Raw genomic sequence first — 23,636 nt, 5'->3', positions numbered from 1 at the left:
TTTGGTTAAAAGCCATTTTAATTGGGATGAGGTGATATCTCATTATAGGTTTGATTTTTCATTTCTCTGATGGTCTGTGATCTTGAGCACCTTTTCATATGCATGTTTGTCATTTGTATGTCTTCTTTTGAGGAATGTCTATTCAGATCTTTAACCCATTTTAAAAATTGCATTATTAGATTTTTTTTTTTCCTCTACAGTTGTTTGAGTTCTTTATAGATGGAGGTTATTAATCCCTTGTTAGAATGACAGTTTGCAATTTTCTCCCATTCTGTGGGTTGTCTCTTCGCTTTGCTGATTGTTTCCTTTGCTCTGCAAAGCTTTTTAACTTGATGTGGTCCTGTTTGTCCATGTTTCCTTTGGTTGCCTGTGCGTGTGGGGTATTATGTAAGAAATTTTTACCAACACTGTTCTGGAGAGTTTTGTGAATGTTTTCTTGCAGTTGTTTCATAGTTCGATGATTTAGTTTTGAATCTTTAATCCATTTTGATTTGATTTTTATACATGGCAAGAGATGAGGATCTACTTTTCGTTCTTCTACATAGGAATATCCAGTTTTCTGTGCACCGTTTATTAAAGAGACTCTTTTCTCCAGTGTATGTTCTTGGAACCTTTGTTGTTACTGAGTTCATTGTAGGCATGTGCATTTGTGTCCAGGTTCACTATTCTGTTCCATTGGTCTGTTTTTTTTTTTTTTTTTTTTTGCCAGTAGATGGTGTTTTGGCTACTATAGCTCTGTAGTATAATTTGAAGTCAGGTAATGTGACTCTTCCAGTTTCATTCTTTTTGGCTATTCTGGGTCTCTTGTGGTTCTATATAAATTTTAGGATTGTTTTTTCTATTTCTGTGAAGAATGTCATTGGTATTTTGCTAAGGATTACACTGAATCTGTAGATTGCTTTGAGTACTATGGGCATTTTAACAATATTGATTCTTCCAATCCATTAACATAGCTTTTGTATCCAATTGCCTTCATCAATGTTTTATAGTTTTCATTGTAAAGGTCTTTTAGTTCCTTGGTTAAGTTAATTCCTTGGTATTTAATTTTATTTGTGGCTAATGTAAATGGGATTACTTTTTTAAATTTCTTTTTCAGATTGTTCACTGTTGGCATATAGAAATGCTGCTGGTTTTTATATGTTGATTTTGTATTCTGCAACTTTACTTAATTTATCAGTTCTAATAATTTCCTGGTGAGTCTTTAGGTTTCTCCAAATATAAGATCATATCATCTACAAACAAGGATAATTTGACTTCTTCCCTTTCCAATTTGGATACCCTTTATTTCTTTATCTTGTACAGCTGCTCTAGCTGGGACTTCCAGTACTGTGTTGAATAACAATGGTGACAGTAGGCATCCTTGTCGTTTACCAGATCTTAGAGGAAAGGCTTTTTTGAGAGTTTTTATCATGAAGGATGTTGAATTGTATCATATGCTTTTTCAGCATCAGCTGAAATGATCATATGATTTTTATCCTTCATTCTATTGATAAGATGTATCACACTGATTGATTTGCATATATTGAACCATCCTTGCATCCTGGAATAAATCTCCTTGGTTATGATTAATTATCTTTCTAATGTATTGTTGAATTTGGTTTGTTAGTATTTTGTTGAGGATTTATTTATCAGAGATATTGGCCTGTAGTTTTCCTTTTTCGATGTGTCTTTGCCTGGATTTGGTATCAGGGTAATACTGGCTTTGTAAAATGAGTTTGGAAGTATTCCCTCCTCTCTTTTTTTGGAATAGTTTGAGTAGGATTGGTATTGGTTCCTCAAGTGTTTGGCAGAATTCAGCAGTGAAGCCATTGAATCCTGGGCTTTTCTTTTCTGGGTGATGTTTTTATTACAGCTTTGATTTTGTTTCTGGTTATTGGCCTGTTTAGGTTATGGATTTCTTCCTGGTTCAGTCTTGATAGGTGGTATATGTCTGGGAATTTATCCATTTCCTCTAAATTTTTCAATTTATTGCCATACTGTGGCTCATAGTAGCCACTGATGATCCTTTGAGTTTCTGTGGTATCAGTTGTAATGTCTGCCTTTTCATCTCTGATTTTATTTATTTGGGTCTTCTTTTTTTCTTAGTTGGTTTAAAGTTGTGTCAATTTTGATTATCTTTTCAAAAAACCAAGTTTTTGTTTCATTGATACTTTGTATTTTCTTTGTTTCAATTTCATTTATCTCTGATCTTTATTATTTCTTTTCCTCTACTAATTTTGGGTTTGGTTTGCTCTTTTCTAGTTGTTTAAGATGCGTGTTATTTGAAGTGTTTGTTCTTTTTTGATGTAGGCACTTACAGCTATAAACTTCCCTCTTAGTACTGCTTTCACTGTATCCCATAGGTTTCGGTATGTTGTGTTTCTGTTATTTGTTTCAAGAAATTTTTCGTTTTCTTTCTTAAGTTTTTGATTTATCCACGGTTAATTCAGAAGCCTATTGTTTGATTTCCTTGTGTTTGTATAGTTTCAAAATTTTCTCTTGTTATTGGTTTCTAGTTTTATTTGATTGCGTTTAGAGAAGATGTTTGATATTAGTCGAATGTTTTAAGACTTGTCTTGTGACCTAACATATGGTCTGTCCTTGAGAATGATCCTTATGCTGGGGAAAAGAATGTGTATTCTACAGCTATTATATGGAATATTCTGTTTAGGTTCATTTGTTCTATAGTGCAGATTCAGTCTGATGTTTCTTTGTTGATTTTCTGTCTGAAAGATCTGTCCAATGCTGAAAGTTGCATGGTGACGTCTCCAGTTGTTATTGTATTTTGCTCAGTCTCTCCATTTAGCTCTAATTATATTTGCCTTATATTTATGGGTACACCAGCATTGGGTGCATATATATTTACAATTATCGTATCCTCTTAACTGAATTGACTCCTTTATCATTATATAATGACCTTGTCTCCTTATAATATTTGTCTTGAAATCTGTTTTGTCTGATACAAATACAGCTCCTCCTACTCTTCTTTTTGTTTCCATTTGCATGGAATATCTTTTTTCGTCTCTTTATTTTTAGTTCAGGTGTTTTTATAGGTGGAATGTGTTTCTCGTAGGCAACCAGGTTGTTCCTATTTTTTAATCCATTTACCAATCTTTTTCTTTTGATTAGTTTAGTGCATTCACATTCAATGCTATTATTGATAAGTAAGGACTTACCCCTGCCATTTTGTTATTTGTTTTCTGGTTGTTTTGTGGTCTTTTCTTCCTTCTTTCCTTCCTTTCTGTCTTTCTTTTAGTGAAGGTGGTTTTCTCTGGTGGTATGTTTTAATTTTTTGCTTTTTATTTTTGGTGTATACATTGTATTTTTTTTGAGGTTATCGTAAGGCTTGCAAACACTGTCTTATTACCTATTATTTCAAACTGATGTCAGCTTATCACTGATTACATAAATAAAAAGAAAACTAATAAAATCTCTATACATCATCCCTCTCGTTTTTTAACTTTTGTTTCTCTTTATGTCTTATTTTACTGTTTGTCTTGAAAAGTTGTTATAGTTATTATTTTTGATTGGTTCATCACTAGTCTTTCTACTTAAGAGTAGTATGCATACCACAATTACAGTATTATAGTATTCTGTGTTTGTGTGCTTACTGTTACCAGTGAGTTTTGTACTTTCAGAAGATTTTTTATTGCTCATGAATGTCCTTTTCTTTCAGATCGAAGAACTCCCTTTGTTATTTCTTCTAGGACAGGCTGGTGTTGATGAAATCTTTCAGCTTTCATTTGTTTGGGAAAGTCTTTATTTCTTCTTCATGTTTGAAGGATATTTTTGTTGAGTATTCTAGGATAAAAATTTTTTCCTTCAGCATTTTAAATATATCATACTACTCGCTCATGGCCTGTAGGGTTTCCACTGAAAAGTCTTCCGCCAGACAAATTGGAGCTCCATCGTATGTTATTTGTTTATTTTCTCTTGCTGCTTTTCGGATCCTTTATCCTTGACCTTTGGGGGTTTGATTATTAAATGCCTTGACACAGTGTTCTTTAGGTTAAATCTTCTTGGTGTTCTGTAACCTTCTTGTACTTAGATATTGATATCTTTCTCTAGGTTTGGGAAGTTCTCTGTTATTATCACTTTGAATAAACTTTCTACCCTTATCTCTTTTTCTACCTTCTCTTTAATGCCAGTAACTCTTAAGTTCACCGTTTTGAGACTGTTTTCTAGATCTTGTAAGAGTGTTTCTTATTTTTACTTTTGTCTCCTCTGTGCATTTTCAATAGCCTGTCTTCAAGCTCACTAATTGTTTCTTTCACTTGATACATTCTGCTATTAAGAGGCTGATGCATTCTTCAGTATGTCAGTTGCATTTTCCAGTTCTAGAATTTCTGCTTGATTTTACAAAATAATTTCAGTCTCTTTGTTAAATTTGTCTGATAGGATTCTGAATTCTTTCTCTGTGTTATCTTGAATTTCATTGTGTTTCCTCAGCACAGTCATTTTGAATTCTCTGTCTGAAAAGTCACATATCTGTATTTCTCCATGATTGGTCCCTGGTGCCTTATTTAGTCTGTTTGGTGAGGTCATGTTTTTCTGGATGGTCTTGATGCTTCTGGATGTTTGTTGGTGTCTGGTCATTGAAGAGTTAGGTATTTATTGTAGTCATTGCTCTCTGGGCTTGTTTTTGCCCATCTTTCTTGGGAAGACTTTCTAAGTGTTCGAAGGGACTTGGGCCCCAAGCTCAATAATGCTGTGGTTCTTCCAGTATCGTAGAGATACCACCGCCTTGGTGGGGTTGACTAAGATCTGGAAGAATTCTCTGGATTTCCAGGCAGAGGGTCTTGTTCTCTTTCCTTGCTTTCTCCCGAACAAATGCAGTTTCTTTCGGTCTCTCTTTGCTGAACTTCCTGAAGCTGGGGGGAGGGGTGACATCCGTGTTGCCACCACCTCTGGAATTGCACTGGGTCAGACCTAAAGCTAACACAGCACTGGGTATGACCCAAGGTCTGCTGTAACCGCAGCCTGGCTAACGCCTGTGTTCACTCAAGGTCCTGTGCCTCTACAATCAGCAGGTAGTGAAGCCAGCCAGATTTATGTCCTTCCATTCAGTGTGGTGAGTTCCCCAGGCCCCAAATGGTCTGGAGATGTGGTCTGGGGGCCAGGAATTAAGAGTCAAAAACCTTAGAAATCTACCTGGTGTTCTTTCCTACTGTGGCTAAGCTGGCACTGAAGGCACAAGACAAAGTCCTTCCCACTCTTCTCTCTCCTTTCTACAGGCAGAGAAGCCTCTCTCTGTGGTCACTGGCACATGGGGAGTTCTGCTAGGCCACTGTTGATGTTCACTTAAAACCCAAGGGCTCTTCAGTCAGCCTGTGGTGATTGCTGCCGAGCCTGAGCTTCTCTCTTCAGGGCAATGGGCTCCTCTCTGGGCCAGGACAGGTCTAGAAATGTTGTCCAAAAGCCTAGTCCTGGACTTGGGGACCTCAAGATCCAAACTGGTACCTAAGATATAAGACAACATCCCTTTTATGTTTCCTTTTGCTTTTCTCAAGCAGGAGTCTCTCATCATAGCCACCACAGTGAGCCAGGAATTTGCTGGGTTTCACCTGAAATCAGTATGTCTGAGTCTCAACCAAGGCCTACAGCGTACTACCTGGGTATCGCTGTTGGTTATTCAGGGCCCGAGTGCTCTTTAGTCAGCAGACAATGAATCCTGCCCGGATTGGATCCTTCCCTTCAGGGCAGTGGGCTCCCTTTTGGCCCTGGGTATGTCTAGAAATGTCGTCCAGGAGGTAGGGCCTGGAATGAGGTCTCAGGACTCTGCCTGTTGCCTTATCCTATTGTGAATGAGCTGGTATACAAGATAAAAGACACGCTCCTGTTGCCTTTACTTGTTGCCTTCCTATCCTGAAGCAGAAGGAAGGAGTCACTTACTGCTATGAGCTCTGCTGCCTGGGACTGGGGGAGGAGTGACACATTCGCTCCCTTGGTCGCCCTATCTGGTGGGTCACTTGGTTGTGTGCTGCCCTAGTCCACTGGCTCTAAGCACAACACTAAGATGTGCCCAGGAATTGTAGTCCTTGTGTTCTAGACTGCCTTTTCAAGTTCACCTGAGACTCTAGAGCACTTTAACCCTTGGTGGCAGGGCTTACTCAATTTCCAACCTCTTGGATGGGCGATTCTCCTCTGACCATTCTGACCATGTCACATCCAAATGCTCCCTTTTGTGGGTGGCTGCTAGCTGAACCCAGCACACTTTTGCTCTCCACCGTGACTGGTCAGCACTGAGTTTAATGCAAAGTCTCCCATTTGCTGTGCTCTCTCCACCCAAGTGCACATATTCTTTGTCTATGCCGCACAGCTGCTATTGTGGGATGGGGGAGGGGTGGCATCAGCGATTCAAGATAGTCTTTCCCACCCTCTTTATTGCCTCTGTCAGCAATGTGAAATTAAAACCAGGTGCTATGATTGTTCACTATGATTTTTGGTTCTTTGGCAGTGCTTTTTTGTGTGTAGTTGGTAAAATTGGTATTCCTGCAGAGTGGACCATCAGTGGAGGCTTTGATTCAGCCATCTTGCTTTGCCTCCCCTCTTTTTTTTTTTTTTTTTTTTTTCCTGTTAAGATAAAATAAACCAGACCTCAAACTTTGAGCATTGTAAACATTCTTCACAATGCAGGTAGGGATTTTATCTACAATCCTACTGTCTGGAAGTGATCATAATTAGCATTTTGGGTTTGAATTACTGCTCTTTTTCTTAGTAGAGTATTTAATCTTACCTGTTTCCTTATTTGTAAGATGGGGATAAGCAGTGGTGTACTTCATCATCTCAACAACTCTGTGAAATAAATAAGTTGACTTAGTGTTTAAAATAGTACTAGTTATATAGTGTTATTGTTGTTAAGGAATCTTTCACATATATTTCACAGTTGTGTATATTTGTAGGCAGTGTTTTAATGGAATATTTTTACAATAGTTGGTTCTGCTTACCTTTTTTGCCAGACAGCTTGGCAGCCCACTGATTCTTTTAGAAGCATGTGTTGAACTTCACATGTACAAAATACAACTGATTGCATTTTCTTTCTCTATGATAGTTCAAAAACTAATAAGTGACCTCTTGATTCCATTACTTCTTTCTAGCATGCTTATTTACTTTTACCTGACTCACCTCATTTTTATCTGAATCACAGGAGATGTATTTGAAGTTTTTATTCTTCTAGGTTGGCCCAGTTTAGTTCTTTTTAAGAAATAAGATCAACAATCTTTGTTCACTGTGGGTAGGGAGAGGGGCGTGAACATGGAAAAATCAAATCTTGCCTGATTTTGAGGAAGCAAGTAGATTTGTACACAATTCAGAACCAGTTAACCTAATTATTTTGACCTTTAAAACAAACAACAGCAGCAAAACACACAGCTTTCACAAAAGTGTGAAAGAAAGTATTTTAAGACTTGAGTAACTGAAGGGCTAAATGACTCTTTTTTTTTTTTTTTTAATTATGGTTTTAGGAAACTTGGTGCTAGAAAAGTGTGGAAAAAACTGATACTTTTGGAGAGAGCAAAACAACAAATGTCCTCTGCATGGAATCAGAATTCTGTGGAAGCTTTTAAAGTATTTTTATAAGTGGACCAGAGTAAATTTGCCTGGTTTATGGTTGATAGTAAGTGTAAGTGTTCTTAAAGGCTATCAACAATAAGTTACAGAAGGATCTCACAAAACAGAGTAGGCAGAATGGGGGTTGAGGTAAGACCTCCTGTTAGGCTCACCCAGCCTATGCATTGTTTCCAAATGTGCTTCAGGAGGCACTTTTCCTTCTCTTTTAGGAGAGGTGAAGTGTGTTACATACCTTTTCTCTCACTCTGATTCTCTTATTTTCTCTCTCTCATTTACTGGTTACATGGACATACTGTGTAACTGAGGGCCAATTAGTGCCTCTCTCTGTCCCAGTATCCATTAATGCAAGGTGCAGTCATATATTCCTCCTTCAGTGGACCCAAAATACAGTGTATGAACTATCAGTTACTGAGAAGGTTATTGTGTTTATTCTTTAAAGGTATCCTAGTCAAAGACATTATCCCTAAAGCTCAGAAAGTGCTGGACTCTGAAGTGACTGAACAAAATGGAAATTCTTTTCTTTTCTAAATTTACATGAAGTCATTACATTCCATGTGTTACCAACTCTGAAGAAACTTCTAAGTGGGAGAACTCACCAGGAGGATGATTTTAAGAGGCCAAGAACATACTTTTTAAAGATCAGTTCAAATCCCATATTTATAAAGACTTCTTTCTGCTTCAACTGATAGCAGTTACTCCACTTTTCATATAGCTGCTTCATGTTGTACATGTAGGAACTCAAGTACATGGTAGGAATTCAAGAATGTGTTGGTCCTTAAAGAAACAGGTTGAAGAGATTCAATGACAGGGTGGACTCCAGTCTGGAAGAGTGAGTACAGGGGGAGTCAGGGTAGAGTTAGTGGCTTGTATACAGGATTCAGAGTCAAACTGAGTTTCTTCCTTTGTAAAATGGAGAAGAAGATAACATATCTTTCTACCTAACTAGTACAGGCTGAAATTATAAATAGATTTAAGAACAGTTAGATAAATTTATGGATGAGAGATTAAATTCAGTTCAAACAATAGATATGCCTGGTACTGTCCTGGACACCATGGATATATCAATACCATATGAGTAAGAAAGCCTTTTGACTTTATTGTAAGGCCTATGGGTATATGCAGTCACGTGGCACATAACAACATTTCAGTCAGTGGTAGATGGATGGCATATATGGTGGTTGTCCCATAAGATTATAATTGAGCAGAAAAATTATTCTCACCAAGTGATGTTAAAGCCATTGTTCATTGTAGCGCAATACATTACCTCTTTCATTTTTACGTACACAAATACATTATTACAGTTGCCTATAGTAGTCAGTTCAGTAAATATCAGATTTGTAGCCTAGACACAGTAGGCTACATCATATAGCCTAGGTGTGTGGTAGGCTATCCCTATAGGTTTATGTCAGTACAATCTGTGATGTCCACATAATGATGAAATCACCTAATGACATGTTTCTCAAAACCTATCCATCCCCATCATTAAGTGATGCATGACTGCAGTGTATCTCCAAGTGACTCCAGCAGAATTTTGTTGAAGTGCTTCTCAGCTCACACATTTTTGATTTAGTATATGTCTGGCCTTCCTGTGACTTACTTTTTTGTAAGGTTCACATAAGTAAAATGAGTCTAGAAATCTAGAGATGCTGATATCTATCTCAGGTAATCCTGTTAGCTCTTGATGAACTTTTCTGGGCACTTTTACTTCTCTGGATCCTTTCACATACCATTCAGCGCTATGCAGAATGAACTAATAACACTGATATTTGAAGGCACACAGCTGACTCAGACCTTTTTAAAAGAGGTCAGAGTGTGGTGTAAACCTAACAAAGGAAATGGGTTCCTATCAAAACGGAAACATTCATTTCTTTATATCTGTCCCTGCCTCTCTTGCATAACAAGAACTTGAGATCTAATGAGCTATATTGTTATTTTAATCTTAGTAATAGTCACTATATAATTATATTAATTACTTGGAAGTAGGAAACTTTTTTCATTTTTTGGAAACATGTCTTTGTTAATTATAAACTACTTATATAGTTGTTTCTTTCTACATTTGTTTACTGGGCTCTTTATGCCTTCTTTTTTATCCACTGAGGCAATATTAGATTTTACAAGATTTGTTAGTAGTCATGTTAAATGTTAAGCTAAATGATTCATTGTTTTTTGGCAGATAAATTACCTTGTCAGATTCTGTTGCTTTTGCTTTGTGCTTAAGGTGAATAATTTGTAGGGAGATAAGGTTCTTGGCATTTGTAACTGTCTAGTTTAGAAAATAAATTGACTTAACGTGTTAGAGATCCCATACAGGAGATTTCTGAAGCAAGACTTACACTTTTGTTGCCTCAAGGGAAGGCTTTATTGCATAATATGATACATGTTTATAAGGTTTGTGTAGAAATACTCTACTTTGTAAAAATCTATATAGGTTAGTTTCCAATTTAATATTGTCCCAAGTAAAAAATATATACAATTGAGTTTTATTGAGTTAACTAACTCAATCCTTAAGGATTGAAAAAATCAGAATTTAACAGAAGCTAGGTTTTTTGAGCCTGGCAGTTAACTGTTTACAAATGGAATTATTTTTATGAAATTATGAAATTCTGTGCCTGTGGTTTGCTGAAAATTGAATTAATGTGTTTAGTAAGGATGTTAATCTTTTGAAATTATAAACCTCACATATTTGATATAAAAATTAAAAGCATATGGGTTGCTTTTAGTTTTTTATAAAAACTTAAGGACATGTATTTTTTCATTAAAAATTTTGATAGCCTAATTGAAGAATTATGGTGATGTGCAATTATTAACAAGAATGTTGATTAAATGTTTAATGTGTTCATGTGATTGTTACAGAATGGAATCTCAGAAATGTGCTTTTTCCAAGACAGTTGATATTCTTAATAATTTTAAATTTTTATTGCAGCTAGAACGAGTAAATCTGTCTGCAGCCCAGACACTGAGAGCCGCTTTCATTAAGGTGAAGTGCAAATAATTTATTATGATTATTAAAGTGTATGTTCTTTGTAAATATAAGTACATGTGATGGTTGCCAGTTTATTTTTCTTTTAGTGAAAGCCTTTTTAGCCATCTTATGCCTGTTTTACTATATTCCATAAAGCTTAAAACACTTCCAAAAGATAAACTAGAACAAATGTTATTTCGTTAACATGCATCTTTTCATCACTTTGTGCTTTTGAAACTGACTTTTTCAGAGCATTTTCTTCTTAGCTGTAGATTATATTTTTGAGGGTTTTTTTTTTTCTATTATTTGACCTTTTGAAAACTTACATGGCTGGGCGTGGTGACTCATGCTTGTCATCCCAACACTTTGAGAGGTCGAGGTGGGAGGATCACTTGAGACCTGGAGCAAGACCAGCCTGGGCAGTATAGCGAGACCCTGTATCTATCTACAGAAAATAAAAATATTAGCCAGGCATGGTGGCGCATGCCTGTCGTTCTTGCTACTCAGGAGGCTGAGGCCGGAGGATTGCTAGAACCCAGGAGTTTGAGGTTACAGTGAGCCATGATCGTGCCACTGTGATCCAGCCTGGGTAACACAGCAAGACCCTGTCTCAAAATAAAGTAAAGATTTAAAAGTATTTGTAAAAGTGTAACTTGAAAAGGTATTCTTTCTATTGTTTAATTATAGAATATGAGTCTAAAAAATGTGTACCTTCAAATATGGTGAATTAAATATACTTTGAGGATATACAGTTAAGTCACTCAAAATAAATTATTTCCTTGTCTTTGGACCTGAGCTGTTCAGTGGGTTATCACTAGCCACATGTTGCTTTTGACCATTTAAAATAAGACTAGGTCAGATCAAGATATGTTCCAAGTTAAAATACACACAGATTTTGAAGACTTCATGTAAGAAAAAGAAAGTAAACTAGCTTAGTAATAAGTATTTTATAATACTTGTTGAAATGATAATATTTTGGATATACTATTAAAATAATTTTACTTGTGTCTTTTTACTTTTTTTTAAATGTGGCTGCTTAATATTACATAGGTAGCTCATCGTTGTTGCTGATAATTACATTTCTGTTGTAAAGCCCTACTCTAGAGACTTACTATACATGTTGAATGCATTCTTTAATATAAAACTTTCATCTGGTCCTCCATCCCAAATATATATCATGGTGCCCAAAACTTTAATTTTTATTTTCGTATTTCTTCCCATCAGTAGCTTAAATAACCTGTGTTTTAGGTATTTTAATGTTTAAATGTGGAATACGTTTGTATTTTAATTGGAATTGAAACTATAAGTCCATTCAGCTTGATTTATTTTATGTCACACAAGTTTATTGATAACATTCTTTTCTGATAGCACAGCTCATGTCACTAGGAATCTCATATTACCACAATAATCTATGTTACAATAGAGCTTTTTTGATTCTATACCCTGTGATTCAAGGTGAGTACATATATATTTAGTAGCTTCATTAAATTGCATCCTGCCAAATCATTGGGTAAATGAAGCAACACCATAATCATTTTCTTTTTTTTTAGTTGTTGTTGTTTTCTTCTTTGAGTTTCAGTTTGACTTTGGAATGGCATATTTGATCATGAGGGGGGCATGATGCTATCTTAAGCATCTTTGTGGCCAAAAGAAGAAGGAAAAGTAATCTGTACAGTAGTTTTGCTAAGACAAAAGTCAGTATTTCAGCTTTTCTAATACCAAGAATAGAGAGAAGAAGACCCTGTTCGAAGGAGTAGATAGTATCTTCAGTGACATTTATAAAATAATAAATTTCATGAGGGTTTTTCTTGTAACATCCTAACATATAAGCTAATGATTTAACACTTAAGTACAATTATGTGACCATGATAGATGTGGTTTGATCCATGGATAAAGTTTATTGTCCGTGGCATAGATTATTTATTTTGGAAGAAAACAAATTAACTAATTTTGCACTGATGTGTTTTTAATTATCACATTTAGTTTATTACATTTCAAGTGAAATTGAAGGAGGACATGTGTTAAAAATGTAAAGATGTTTGTATTTTTTAAATTACAACTTTTGAAAAAGATGAAAGAAACTTCACCAGTCATGAAATCTATTATATTCATACTTCCAATTTTTGGTCCACAACAACAATAATTTTCATCATACTTTTTGTTATTTGGAGGAAAAAGAGGATTAAAATAGTTTTTTTCCCCAAGATAATACTGTTGAATATTTTAATATATATGCAGTTAACCTTTGAACAACGTGGAGGTTAGAGGTGCCCACCCTCTGCAGAGTTGAAGATTTGAGTATAAGTTTTGACTTCCAAAAATCTTAACTACTAAAAGCCTACTGTTGACCAGAACATCTTACTGGTAGCAAAAACAGTTAACATATATTTTGTGTATCCTATATATTACATACTGTATTCTTAAGCTACAGAAAAGAAAATGTTATTAAGAAAATTGTAAGGAAGAGAAAATATGTTTATTATTTATAAGCGAAGTGGATCATCATAGTCTGCATCCTTGTCATTTTCACATTGAATAGGCTGAGGAGGAGGAAGAAGAGAAGGGGTTGGTCTTGCTAGTTCAGGGATGGCAGAAGTAGAGAAGGTGGATGGGGAGGCAAGAGAGACAGGCACGCTTAGTGTAACTTTACAGAAATATGTTTAATTTCTGACTTATATGCTATGTCATTTCTCTAAAAATGTTTCTGTACAGTACCAATCTTTCCAGCATTTGCTTTGGTTTCAGTGCTCATATCATAGAATGGTCCATGTCATAAAGCAGCCTTGAATAAATAGAACTTTTCTGCTGGATTGTGTAATGTCCATTCGTTTTCTGGCACTCCTTCTTTGTCTTCTTCCTCATCGTCTGTTAGTTCTTAAATTTCTCTGATATCCGTATCTTGAAACCCTTCATCCTCTACCATTTTTACCGTATCTACAATCTCTTTCATGATTTCCATGTCCCTGTTGTAAGCCCTATGGAGTCGTGGAGAACGTGTGGACACAGTTTTCTCCAGCAGAAATTTATTGTTTTAGGCTCGATGGGTTTTTCTATAACAGCGATAGCATCAATGGTGTAATTCTTCCAGACTTTCATGATGTTCTTTCTACCAAGGATTGTTGACAGCCCTTTCCATAGAGGCCTTATGGTTCCATGTATAATGAGCCTTAAAGGTTCTTGATCCCCTGATGTAGAGGCTGATTTAGAGGTGTGGTGTTTTGGGACAAATAGGCCACTTTGACACCTTTCAGTGTTGAACTTGTGGGGTTCCGCGAGGCAAGGGACATTGTCCAGTATCAGAAGAAATTTTTTAAACAACAATAATAGTAAAAGAAAGGTTAGGCGCCGAGGCCCGTGCATTGTAATCCTAGCACTTTGGTAGGCCAAAGTGTGAGGTTAGAGGCCAGAAGTTCAAGACCAGCCTAGGCAACATAGAAAGACCTTGTCTCTAATTAAATATACATATTCATATACATATGCATACACATATATATGTGTATATGTGTATGCATATGTAGATATCTCTGATAGCTATATGATAGCTCTAATATATATCTGATATCAATCTATCTAGAGATATATAAGTATCCCTATAGATATATATACACAATCAGAAGAACTTTTTTAAAAGACCATCCCTTACTGCCAAAATGCTTTCTAACTTCAGGAACAAAGCATTGATGGCACCAGCCTAGAACAAGAGTTCTCTTTGTCTAGGTCTTCTTGTACGACCACAAGACTGCAAGCTGGTGTTTTTCTTTTCCCTTCAAGGCTCGAGGGTCTAGCAGCATTATAAATAAGGGCAGTCCTGATCATAAACTGAACTTCATTTGCACAGAACAGTAGTGTTGTCCTGTCCCTTCCTGCCTTAAATTCTGGTGCTCACTTCTCTGCTTTACTAATAAATATTCTTTGTGGCTGTCTTTTCCTTCAGAATGGGGCGCTTTGATCTGTATTAAAAACATTTTCAGGCAGGTATTTTTTTTCCTCAAAGATATTCTTACTGGTGTGTGGCCACTTACTTTCTGCCTCTTGGTCAGCAGAATCTGTGTGTCCTGTTATCTTGACATTTTTTAAGCAAAACCTCTTTCTAAAATTATCAAACTATCCTTGGCTGGCATTAAATTTTTCAGCTTTAGACTTTACTTTTGCTTTAAGTTGTCATAGAATGAGTTTGCTTTTTCTTGAGTCATATTAAGGTCTATAGGTATGCCTTTCTTATAGATATCCTGCACCCACATAAAAGCTGCATTTTCAACAGGAGACAAAAAGGTATTTCACAAAACATGCAAGGTTTTTGAACCTGCTGATGAAGCTGCAGCAATGACTTTGTTTCATGAATTTCCTTTTTTTTTTTTTTTTCTTACAGTGAGTCTTAGGCTGGATTCAAGCAATTCAGTATTATGCATTTCACCTTCTTGTAATGTTGTGACTTTGTTTCTTGAGCACACTTCCAGCATCACTACTGGCACTTTGTTGGGTCCCATGGTATTATTCCATGTTTAGAGTATTGCAGCAAACACGATGAAAAAAATTTGTGAGGCCTGGGAGATACTACTTTGTACTGGGATGTGCAGTTTGCTGAAGAGATCAACTGTTCACATGGAGATGATTAGAGTCACACAGCGTTTTAATCATATACTTACTAATACTTGAACTCACTGCAATAGCAACAGGAGGTAGCTTCTAAATTACTACATATACATATGTACTACAGTTAATTTTGTGCAGTTATGATTTAATATTTTGTCTGTATATTTATATTTCTTTTAACTGCAAATAACACCATATAGTCTGGGTTTGCATATGAGTTTTGATAAGTTTTAACTTTTTAATAATTTGTATCTATTTTATGATAGTAAACGCTCAAATAGACTAGTACATACCTATATTTTATACATTCATAACATGTTTTTATTATTTTTTTCACTATAGGCTACTCAGTTTGTAAGTTTTTTCAAATTGTTGCTGATCTCCAAAAATTTTTCCTGTATATTTATTGAAAAGTATCTGCATGTAAGTGGACCTGAGCAGTTAAAACCAGTTCTTCAAGGGTCAGCTATATTCTACTTGATTCCCTCTCCCCCTTATCCTCTCTGAGAGGTTCCGATAGGTTGTCCATCTTCCAGGTTGAGAATCACTGATCCAAAAGAGTGTATGTTACTGCCCTATGGTTTATTTTTTTCTTACAGCTGGATTCTTTACAAAGATTAGACACCCTACAGGGTTCATATTGTATTCTGAGGGAAAACCTAGAGGCATAGATTGTCTCTCTGATATGAGAGCATATTTACTCATTTTGTCAATCAGAGGCATTTGGTAAATTCAAGCTTTTAAAATAAGAATTAGCTTAACCAGGTTTTTAGCCAGGAGGTACTAAGACTACTCCTTCCAAACTATGTACTGAGGTACCTGGTGGCCCATAGCAAATTCAGAGGGGTGCCACGAAGTATTTTAAAATTTTGAAGGTGTGCGGTGGTATTCAACATCTGTTTGACATTGTATGGACTCCTAGCTTGAGATAGTTTGCAGTTCAGCATATTGGATTGTCCTACCCTGCTTTCCTTGGTGTTTGATCGTTGAGAAGCTGGAGTTTTTTTGGCCTGTGCTGTGATCTAACAGAAGTACCAGAAAAAAAATACATCTGCAAGAGGAAATGAGAGTGGCAAGGTCCGATCTAAGACCAGTGTTTGAGAAATTGTGAAGTGCCCAGTAGGCATACACATCCCAGTAATAAGTGATGGTAGTTATTTAAGAACGAAGTAAAAAGTTTTTTTTCAATTCATGTGTATTATTTTTTTAAAGGCCAAGTAGTTAGGACATTATACTTATTAAGTTGTTTGGAGCTAAGTATTTAATAAACAGCACTGTGAGGTATATCTTTTGGCACTAAGGCTGCTGAAAACTGAGAAAGTTAGGGACATCTGCGAGAGTTTGGTAATGATCTAGCTTTAGCATTTTGGGGTTCCAGAGCAACTTGGTATTGAAAACTTTATTCTCAGACTTTCAGCATTTAAACCTTTCAGTACTTCATTATAACTTAATCAGAAATAATGCTTTTCTTTTTTCGTTCTACAAGCACATAGAGAATGGTCCTCCTCTCCCCAAGGTAATTCATTATATAGGTAGATTTATTGCTAGATAAGATAAAATATTGTTACCGAATGCTACATTAGATGTAATTTTGTGGCAGTTCACCACATTAATGCTATAACAACACATCTTAAGCCATATTTGGACATCTTGTAAAGGAAACTCCTTTTTAAAAAAAAAAACATAGTTTTTGTTTGTTTGGTTTTTTTTTGTTTTTTTTTTAAGACCAGGTCATTTTTGTATCACAGGCTGGAGTGCAGTGGCATGATCATAGCTCGCTGGAGCCACGAACCCGTGGGCTCAACCTCCCAAGTAGCTGGGACCACAGCCACACCCCACCATGCCTGGCTAAAAAATAGATTCTTTTTGAAATATACGTGGAAGGAAAAGTCATCATAGGCTATAAAAGAAACAGGGTTCAGTCAGACACAGTTTATTGTTATTAATCATTTATCAAAATCAAAATGATTTTCCTGAATAGTATTTGACAGCATTTAAAATGATCCCAGGATTGAGATTGAGATAAATGCTTGTATTGTCTTTTCTCATTTCATCCCACGACCCTTCAGTTTTTGATACTTGAGATCTAATGAGAAGCAAGATGTTATAATGGAAAGAGCAGTAGGAAGAGAAGAAAACTGTATCTGCAGTGATAATCAGTGGAATTGAAGAGGCAGAGGTTAAGTGTGCTTGACACATAAGGAAACAAAAAGATTGTCTTCTGATTAAGATCGTAAATTGTGTTTCTATTTTGTTGTTTAATATTAGGGCAAAAAGGAAATTCATCAGCATAATGATTAAAATTGGCAGGCTTCCTAAAGGAAACAAACATCAAATGTGATTACAGAATTTACTGGGAAAAACTGAAATCTGAAAATTAACTCTGGCTTTGGTAAACTGAGAACTCTATGCAGAGTCTTGAAATGGCTACAAAATTTTAGTGTCCTGGGGAGTCTAAGTCTAAGTAACATAGAACCAATGCAAACTCAATGAAACAAGCTCAAAAGGTAGTAAAAGTTTAATGATGTTCTAGAAACCAGTGAAGGAAATATTCTTGCTACAAAAATAAACTAGGAAATGAAAATCATTGTGTGGGAAAATAGTTAAGATATTATTATATAGGTTCAGTAAAACCTTTGAAGTAAATCCTTTTTTATTTTTCCTGGCATTCTCTTAATATAAATGAAAAGAATATGCAAAATGCTAGTCAGATGGGTTATTGCTTGATCCTTGAATTGCAATATTAGTGCATTAGGCCAAGACGGGCGGACCACGAGGTCAGGAGATCAAGACCATCCTGGCTAACACGGTGAAACCCCATCTCTACTAAAAAATACAAAAAATTAGCCGGGCGAGGTGGCGGGCGCCTGTAGTCCCAGCTACTCGGGTGGCTGAGGCGGGAGAATGGTGTAAACCCGGGAGGCGGAGCTTGCAGTGAGCTGAGATCCGGCCACTGCACTGCAGCCTGGGCGACAGAGCGAGACTCCGTCTCAAAAAAAAAAAAAGCTTAAAAAATTCTCAAGATATTTCAAGTAATGAGAATAGTAATTGATAGATTACTAAAACATATCTAATCCATATATCTTTATTAATTCAATTGCAAGAGAGTGTAAAGAAGGTATAGAAAACACTAAGTTCTTTCTATTCAAATGGAAAATGGAACCTTAGTCATAATAAAGAGTTGGGTGCACAAGCTCTAACAAAGCCTTAGTGAATGCCATCATGACACCTGCTTTACAAAGATTTCTGCCCTTAAAACTTATCAGTGTAAGACGTTCCCAAAAGATTCTAAACAGTTAAACTTTGGCTTTAAAATGTTGATTCCTTATCTGTATTTCAAAACTAGTTTTCTCTTTATTATAGGCTGAAAAGGAAAATCCAGGTCTCACACAAGACATCATTATGAAAATTTTAGAGAAAAAAAGTGTAGAAGTTAACTTCACGGAATCCCTTCTTCGTATGGCAGCTGATGATGTAGAAGGTATCAGAAAGAAGAACCTTGCTTAAATTATACAATTGTTGAATAGCACTTCCTCTAAATCATTATTATTTGACTAAAGGAACTTCCTTCCCTACTGTTCCCCCCCCCCCACCCCCCGCCTGCCTTTACTTACGATGATGCTGGTGGTGGTGGTGGTGGTGGTAATAGTAGAAGTAGGAGTAGAAGCTAATCTAGATAAAATAGAAAAATTGTTTTTCTTGCTTTTTATATTTGTGAGATTTAATTACTTGAACTTTGTTTATACCTCATTCTTTAATTTTTCCCCCTTTATGTTTGATGAGTTTCAGTTTTACTAAAAACCTTTTAGTAAAGCTATTTGGAATGTGTTGACTTTAAGCAAACAATAGTTTGGAAGTAATGAGGTTTTTGTTTGCTTGTTTTTTTAACTTTAGTACAGCATCTTTTTTTAAGCACAGATTTAAGGGAACAATATAACCATGCTTTTCTTATTTTTTTACTTCAAATTATTTAGACATTGGTTTTACTTTAGTAGAAGTTCTCCCACTAATTTAGAAAAACGTGGACACACGATTTCCCATAATTATTAAGGGAGAACAAAAAGCAGATATTTTAACTGATTCCATGATTATAAAAAAGCCCTTATCATTATTTAGAGTTGAGCATTTGCAGCCCATTAGGCCATTATATATTGATGAATTGGTAGATTTGTAATGCTTCCAAGTCTGCAATGAATCTGGTAAAGTCTGATTGAACCTCCTTTCCAAAACTGCTGTTCTGTGATCCCAGCCCGTGTGTTGGATTTGTGCTAATGTTTTTGTTTTTAAGTGAGATTTCAAGAATATGTAGAAGATTTTATTAGATTATTTGGGGTTTTAATATAATGAAGCAATGTATATTTAATATAGGGGTTTAGAATTTTTAATCTTTCTAATTGGAAAGTAGATATTACCTTTGCGCTAGTTATGACACTCATTATTTAATTTAAGGTTTCCTTGGGAAATGTAAAGCCTGCCTTTTCAATCTGTTTTTTTGTTTGTTTGTTTGCTTTTTTTTTTTTGTAAGATTTCATGGGATTTCCTTTTATCCCAAATTGAAAATATTTGTATTTTCTTTTTCTGATACTTTACTTGAAGGGAGCCCTGCTGTTATTACTGGACTAAGTCGAATGTTAATGAATTCTACTTTGCAACCTTGTCTTTCCTATTTATCTGGCCTTTCACCTCCCCCACCTGCCTTTGACCAACATTGGGAATTCTTAGAAGTGAATTTGGCAGAGTCGCAGGATGTTTTTTATTATGTATTTATTTTTTCAGAGTATATGATTGAGCGACCAGAGCCAGAATTCCAAGACCTAAACGAAAAGGCACGAGCACTTAAACAAATTCTCAGTAAGATCCCAGATGAGATCAATGACAGAGTGAGGTTTCTGCAGACAATCAAGTAAGCAATTTTTTGTTTTGTTTCTTTTCTTAAAAGTACTTCCGAGGAACTATTCATCTACATTTTTTAATTTTGGTATGACATTAACTTGAAATGCTAATTTGAAATAAAATCTCGAATTGTTAAATACTGCATTTTATTAACTTTATGGCATTTGGTTTCAGAGTACAACATTTTTTAGAGTGTTTAATTTTAAAACAATAATGAAATGTGCGTAAACTGGAATGTAGTTTGAACTACATAAATGATGGGAAAATATAAATGTCAGATAAATGGAGAAACTGGATATATCCTAGAGATTGGTAGTAAGAGATACCAAAATTGTTTTTATTTCAGAAATGGCAGCAGTCATTAACGTAAGTAATGTACTCTTAGGCATGAGTAGCATTTTCTAAGACTGACCAAGTAGCCTCTAAATCCTTGCCTTTGGGGGATATAGGTTAAATAAGACCAAGAATATGCAGGGGCCAGGAGGCTGGCTGGTGAGCAGCAGGCAGAAGGGTCATCCTAGAGAAGTAGTTCTCAGACCCGGGACACCCTCCTGGAGTACAGTGAGGAGTGAGAGGGTAGGGGATTGGGTGAAAACATAATCCCTACATAAGTATCTTTAAACTAGAGAGTATGATAATTTTCTTCAGCCTCAGTGAATAGAAAACAAAGCTGGAAATACTTGCAGTGTCACTATCAGTGCATGGTTTTGGTGAAACCATAGGTGGATATTACTGGGAAGGAGATTTAGCACAGGTCTTTTTCTGGAAGAGGCTCTGACATATTTGGTAACTTTGAAGAACCTAAGGAGACTCAATTGGAATAAATAGTAACATTCATCTTTTGGAGATTGGGCAGTGGGAGGAGTGGCAGTAGCCAGGCAGCCCAGCTTCATGAAGGCCCTCAGTATGCCTTGGCCCACATGCATCCGATATGTGCCTTCCCCACTTCCAGGATGCCCAAGAGGACTGTCAGCTCAGCTGACAGGACAGTGAAGGAAAAGCCCAGAAGGAGATGGATATGGTTGTCAGCTAAACCTGCTCTTTCAGTAGTGGAAATGAATCCCCAAAGGGTAGCAGGATAGGATAAATCTTCAGGTAAAAAAGCGCAAACAAAAGAAAAGAATAGCAAAGTGAAAACAGGCCAAAGTGGCTAACCAAGAATATTTACCTGCGGAAAACAGAAAAACTAAAACTGAAGAGAGTCCAGCCTCTGAAGCAGGAGAGAAAGAAGCCCAGTCTGATTAATATCGCATACCATGTCTTATCAGTGGTTCCCCGTCTCTCTTCTTACATAATCCAGAGGAATATTTTTATCAACTATGTTGTAAATGCAAGTTTTTTAGTAACTCTAGAAACATTTAAGGAGTAAATTCCACCTCATCCCATTTTTTCGGTGTAAATGCTTTTTTTTTTTAAGAGGTGAAATAATGTAATTTGTGGTTATTTTTTGGTACAATGAGAAAATAATGTTGGATATTGAATTATGGGAAGCCTTGATTGTTATGGGTGTCAGCTTAACATTCCATAAATGGGTGGTTAGTTTTTATATCCCATAATACAAAGCATACTAAATGGCAAAGTGGAGTTGCAGTGCTGCGTTTAATGTCTTGAACATTTTTAATTACTCACTCTGTCACCCAGGCTGAACTGCAGTGGCGTGATCATAACCTACTGCACCCTCAACCTCCTGGGCTCAAGCAATCCTTCCACCTCAGCCTCCTGAGTAGCTAGGACTACTAGTGTACACCACCACACTAGGCTAATTTTTTTTTTTTTTTTTTTTTTTGATATTTAATAGATACCACGTCTCCCTACATTTCCCTAGCTGGTCTCTAGCTTCAAAGCTCAAGTGATCCTCCTGCCTTGGCCTCCTAAAGTGTTGGGATTACAGGAGAGAGCCACCACACCTGACCTTAAATTACTTCTTCCTGTTGTTTTTTAGTGGAATTATTTCCTTGGGCAAACCACTCCTTGAGCCTGGCTCTCCCTTTCAGAATTGTGTGCACTCTGTAACATCTTTGGTCATGGTAGTCCTGTTTTTCTAATAATTTTGTTAATGTGCTGTGAAAGATTAAAGTATATAGTGTATATGCTATTAAATTGTGAATTGGTGGGATGTATGTGACAGCTTATCAACATTTGAAGGTACTGGTACTTGATAGCCTCTGAAGGAAATTTTGCCTCAGTTGTAAGCTGGAAAGTCACTGGAATAACTTTAAAGAATAATAAGGATACGTGGCTTTTTAGATTTTGCAGTACGTATGTTCAGAATTGTGTACAAGTTGAAATGTCTGTGTACTGATCCTCAACACAACAGATAAAATCTCAATTATGAAAGAAAAAGAAAACATTCATCTTTTGAAAATAGTATTCTTTGTCGTTCACATTGAGAAATGCTATTTTAGCTTGTTTGGATACCTAGCTAGTTTGGATACTATCTTTTGAGTCACATAAAGAGAGGAATATGTCCCCTAGAAAATAATGGTGTGTGATAGGTATGCCACCCAGCTATCAAGGAATGACCCTACTCTTTGACAATAATTAAGTACCAGGAATGTGAAAAAGGCTTTTAATTGAATAGCCAAAATCTGTGTCACAAGGGACAAACCCTAAGGATTTTTTTATTTGTTTGTTGGGTTTTTGTTTTTGTTTTTTCGAGACCGAGTCTTGCTGTGTCGCCCAGGCTGGAGTGCAGTGGTGCTATCTTGGCTCACTGCAAGCTCCACCTGCTAGGTTCACACCATTCTCCTACTTCAGCCTCCCAAGTAGCTGGGACTACAGGTGCCCGCCACCATGCTCGGCTAATATTTTGTATTTTTAGTAGAGACGGGGTTTCACCGTGTTAGCCAGGATGGTCTCAATCTCCTGACTTTGTGAGCCACCCACCTCGGCCTCCTAAAGTGCTGGGATTACAGGCATGAACCACCGCACCCAGCCTATGGGGTTTTTTTTGTATTCTACCTTTCCTATAGGAAAGCCCCAGCTTCCTTTTCTGCTTTTAATATGTGAAGGGGGAAGGTAATCCACTGTTTATGGAGTTTTATTTTTAATCTGGTACAAGTTGAGCATCCCTAATTTGAACATCAGAAATTCTAAATGCTCCAAAATCCGAAACTTTCTGAGCACCGTGACATGACACCATAAGTGGAAAATTCCACGTCTGACCTCATGTGATGGATGGATTGTAGGCAAAACACAATCAAAACTTTATTTTATGCACAACATATATGCATATATGGATGCACTTTATAAAACATAAATGAATTTCATGTTTATACTTGGGCCTCATCCCCAAGTCTAAAGACTTCTGGTCTCAAGCATTTCATTTAAGGGGTACTCGCTGTGTATAAAGTAAATATGTTTGGCCTGTAAAAGGATAAAGTCAATGATCCCAAACTTGATTGTTTAGACTATTTATTTCTAAAGTTTTCAAATAATTTGGTAAGTTTTCATTTGCATTGATAATCATGGACTTGTTGATGAGCCATGATACATTTCTATGAAGATTTGACATTTAAAATAATATTTGCAGCAGATTTTGCTTCACATCATCAAAGTACATTTATATAATCAATGTCATCTTAATAGCAATCACTTATATAGTACTTATTATATGCTAAGCACTATTTTAATCATTTTA

General features: G+C 36.2%; 1 protein-coding gene across 4 annotated transcripts in view; it reads left to right on the top strand.

Moving 5' to 3' along the window:
* PDCD10 (programmed cell death 10) overlaps positions 1-23,636 on the top strand; it is a 51,659-nt gene that overhangs the window by 19,653 nt on the left and 8,370 nt on the right. For all 4 annotated transcript variants that reach the window (XM_015131606.3, XM_077990274.1, XM_077990275.1 and 1 more), the window contains 3 exon segments: positions 10,472-10,525; positions 18,467-18,584; positions 19,880-20,006. In XM_015131606.3, the coding sequence (XP_014987092.1) occupies positions 10,472-10,525; positions 18,467-18,584; positions 19,880-20,006 (299 nt within the window).

The sequence above is a fragment of the Macaca mulatta genome, chromosome 2, assembly GCF_049350105.2.
Source record: "Macaca mulatta isolate MMU2019108-1 chromosome 2, T2T-MMU8v2.0, whole genome shotgun sequence".
In the NCBI taxonomy this organism is placed as follows: Eukaryota; Metazoa; Chordata; class Mammalia; order Primates; family Cercopithecidae; genus Macaca; species Macaca mulatta.
The sequence above is the reverse complement of the archived record's forward strand: the minus strand, read 5'-3'. Positions and strand labels throughout refer to the sequence as shown.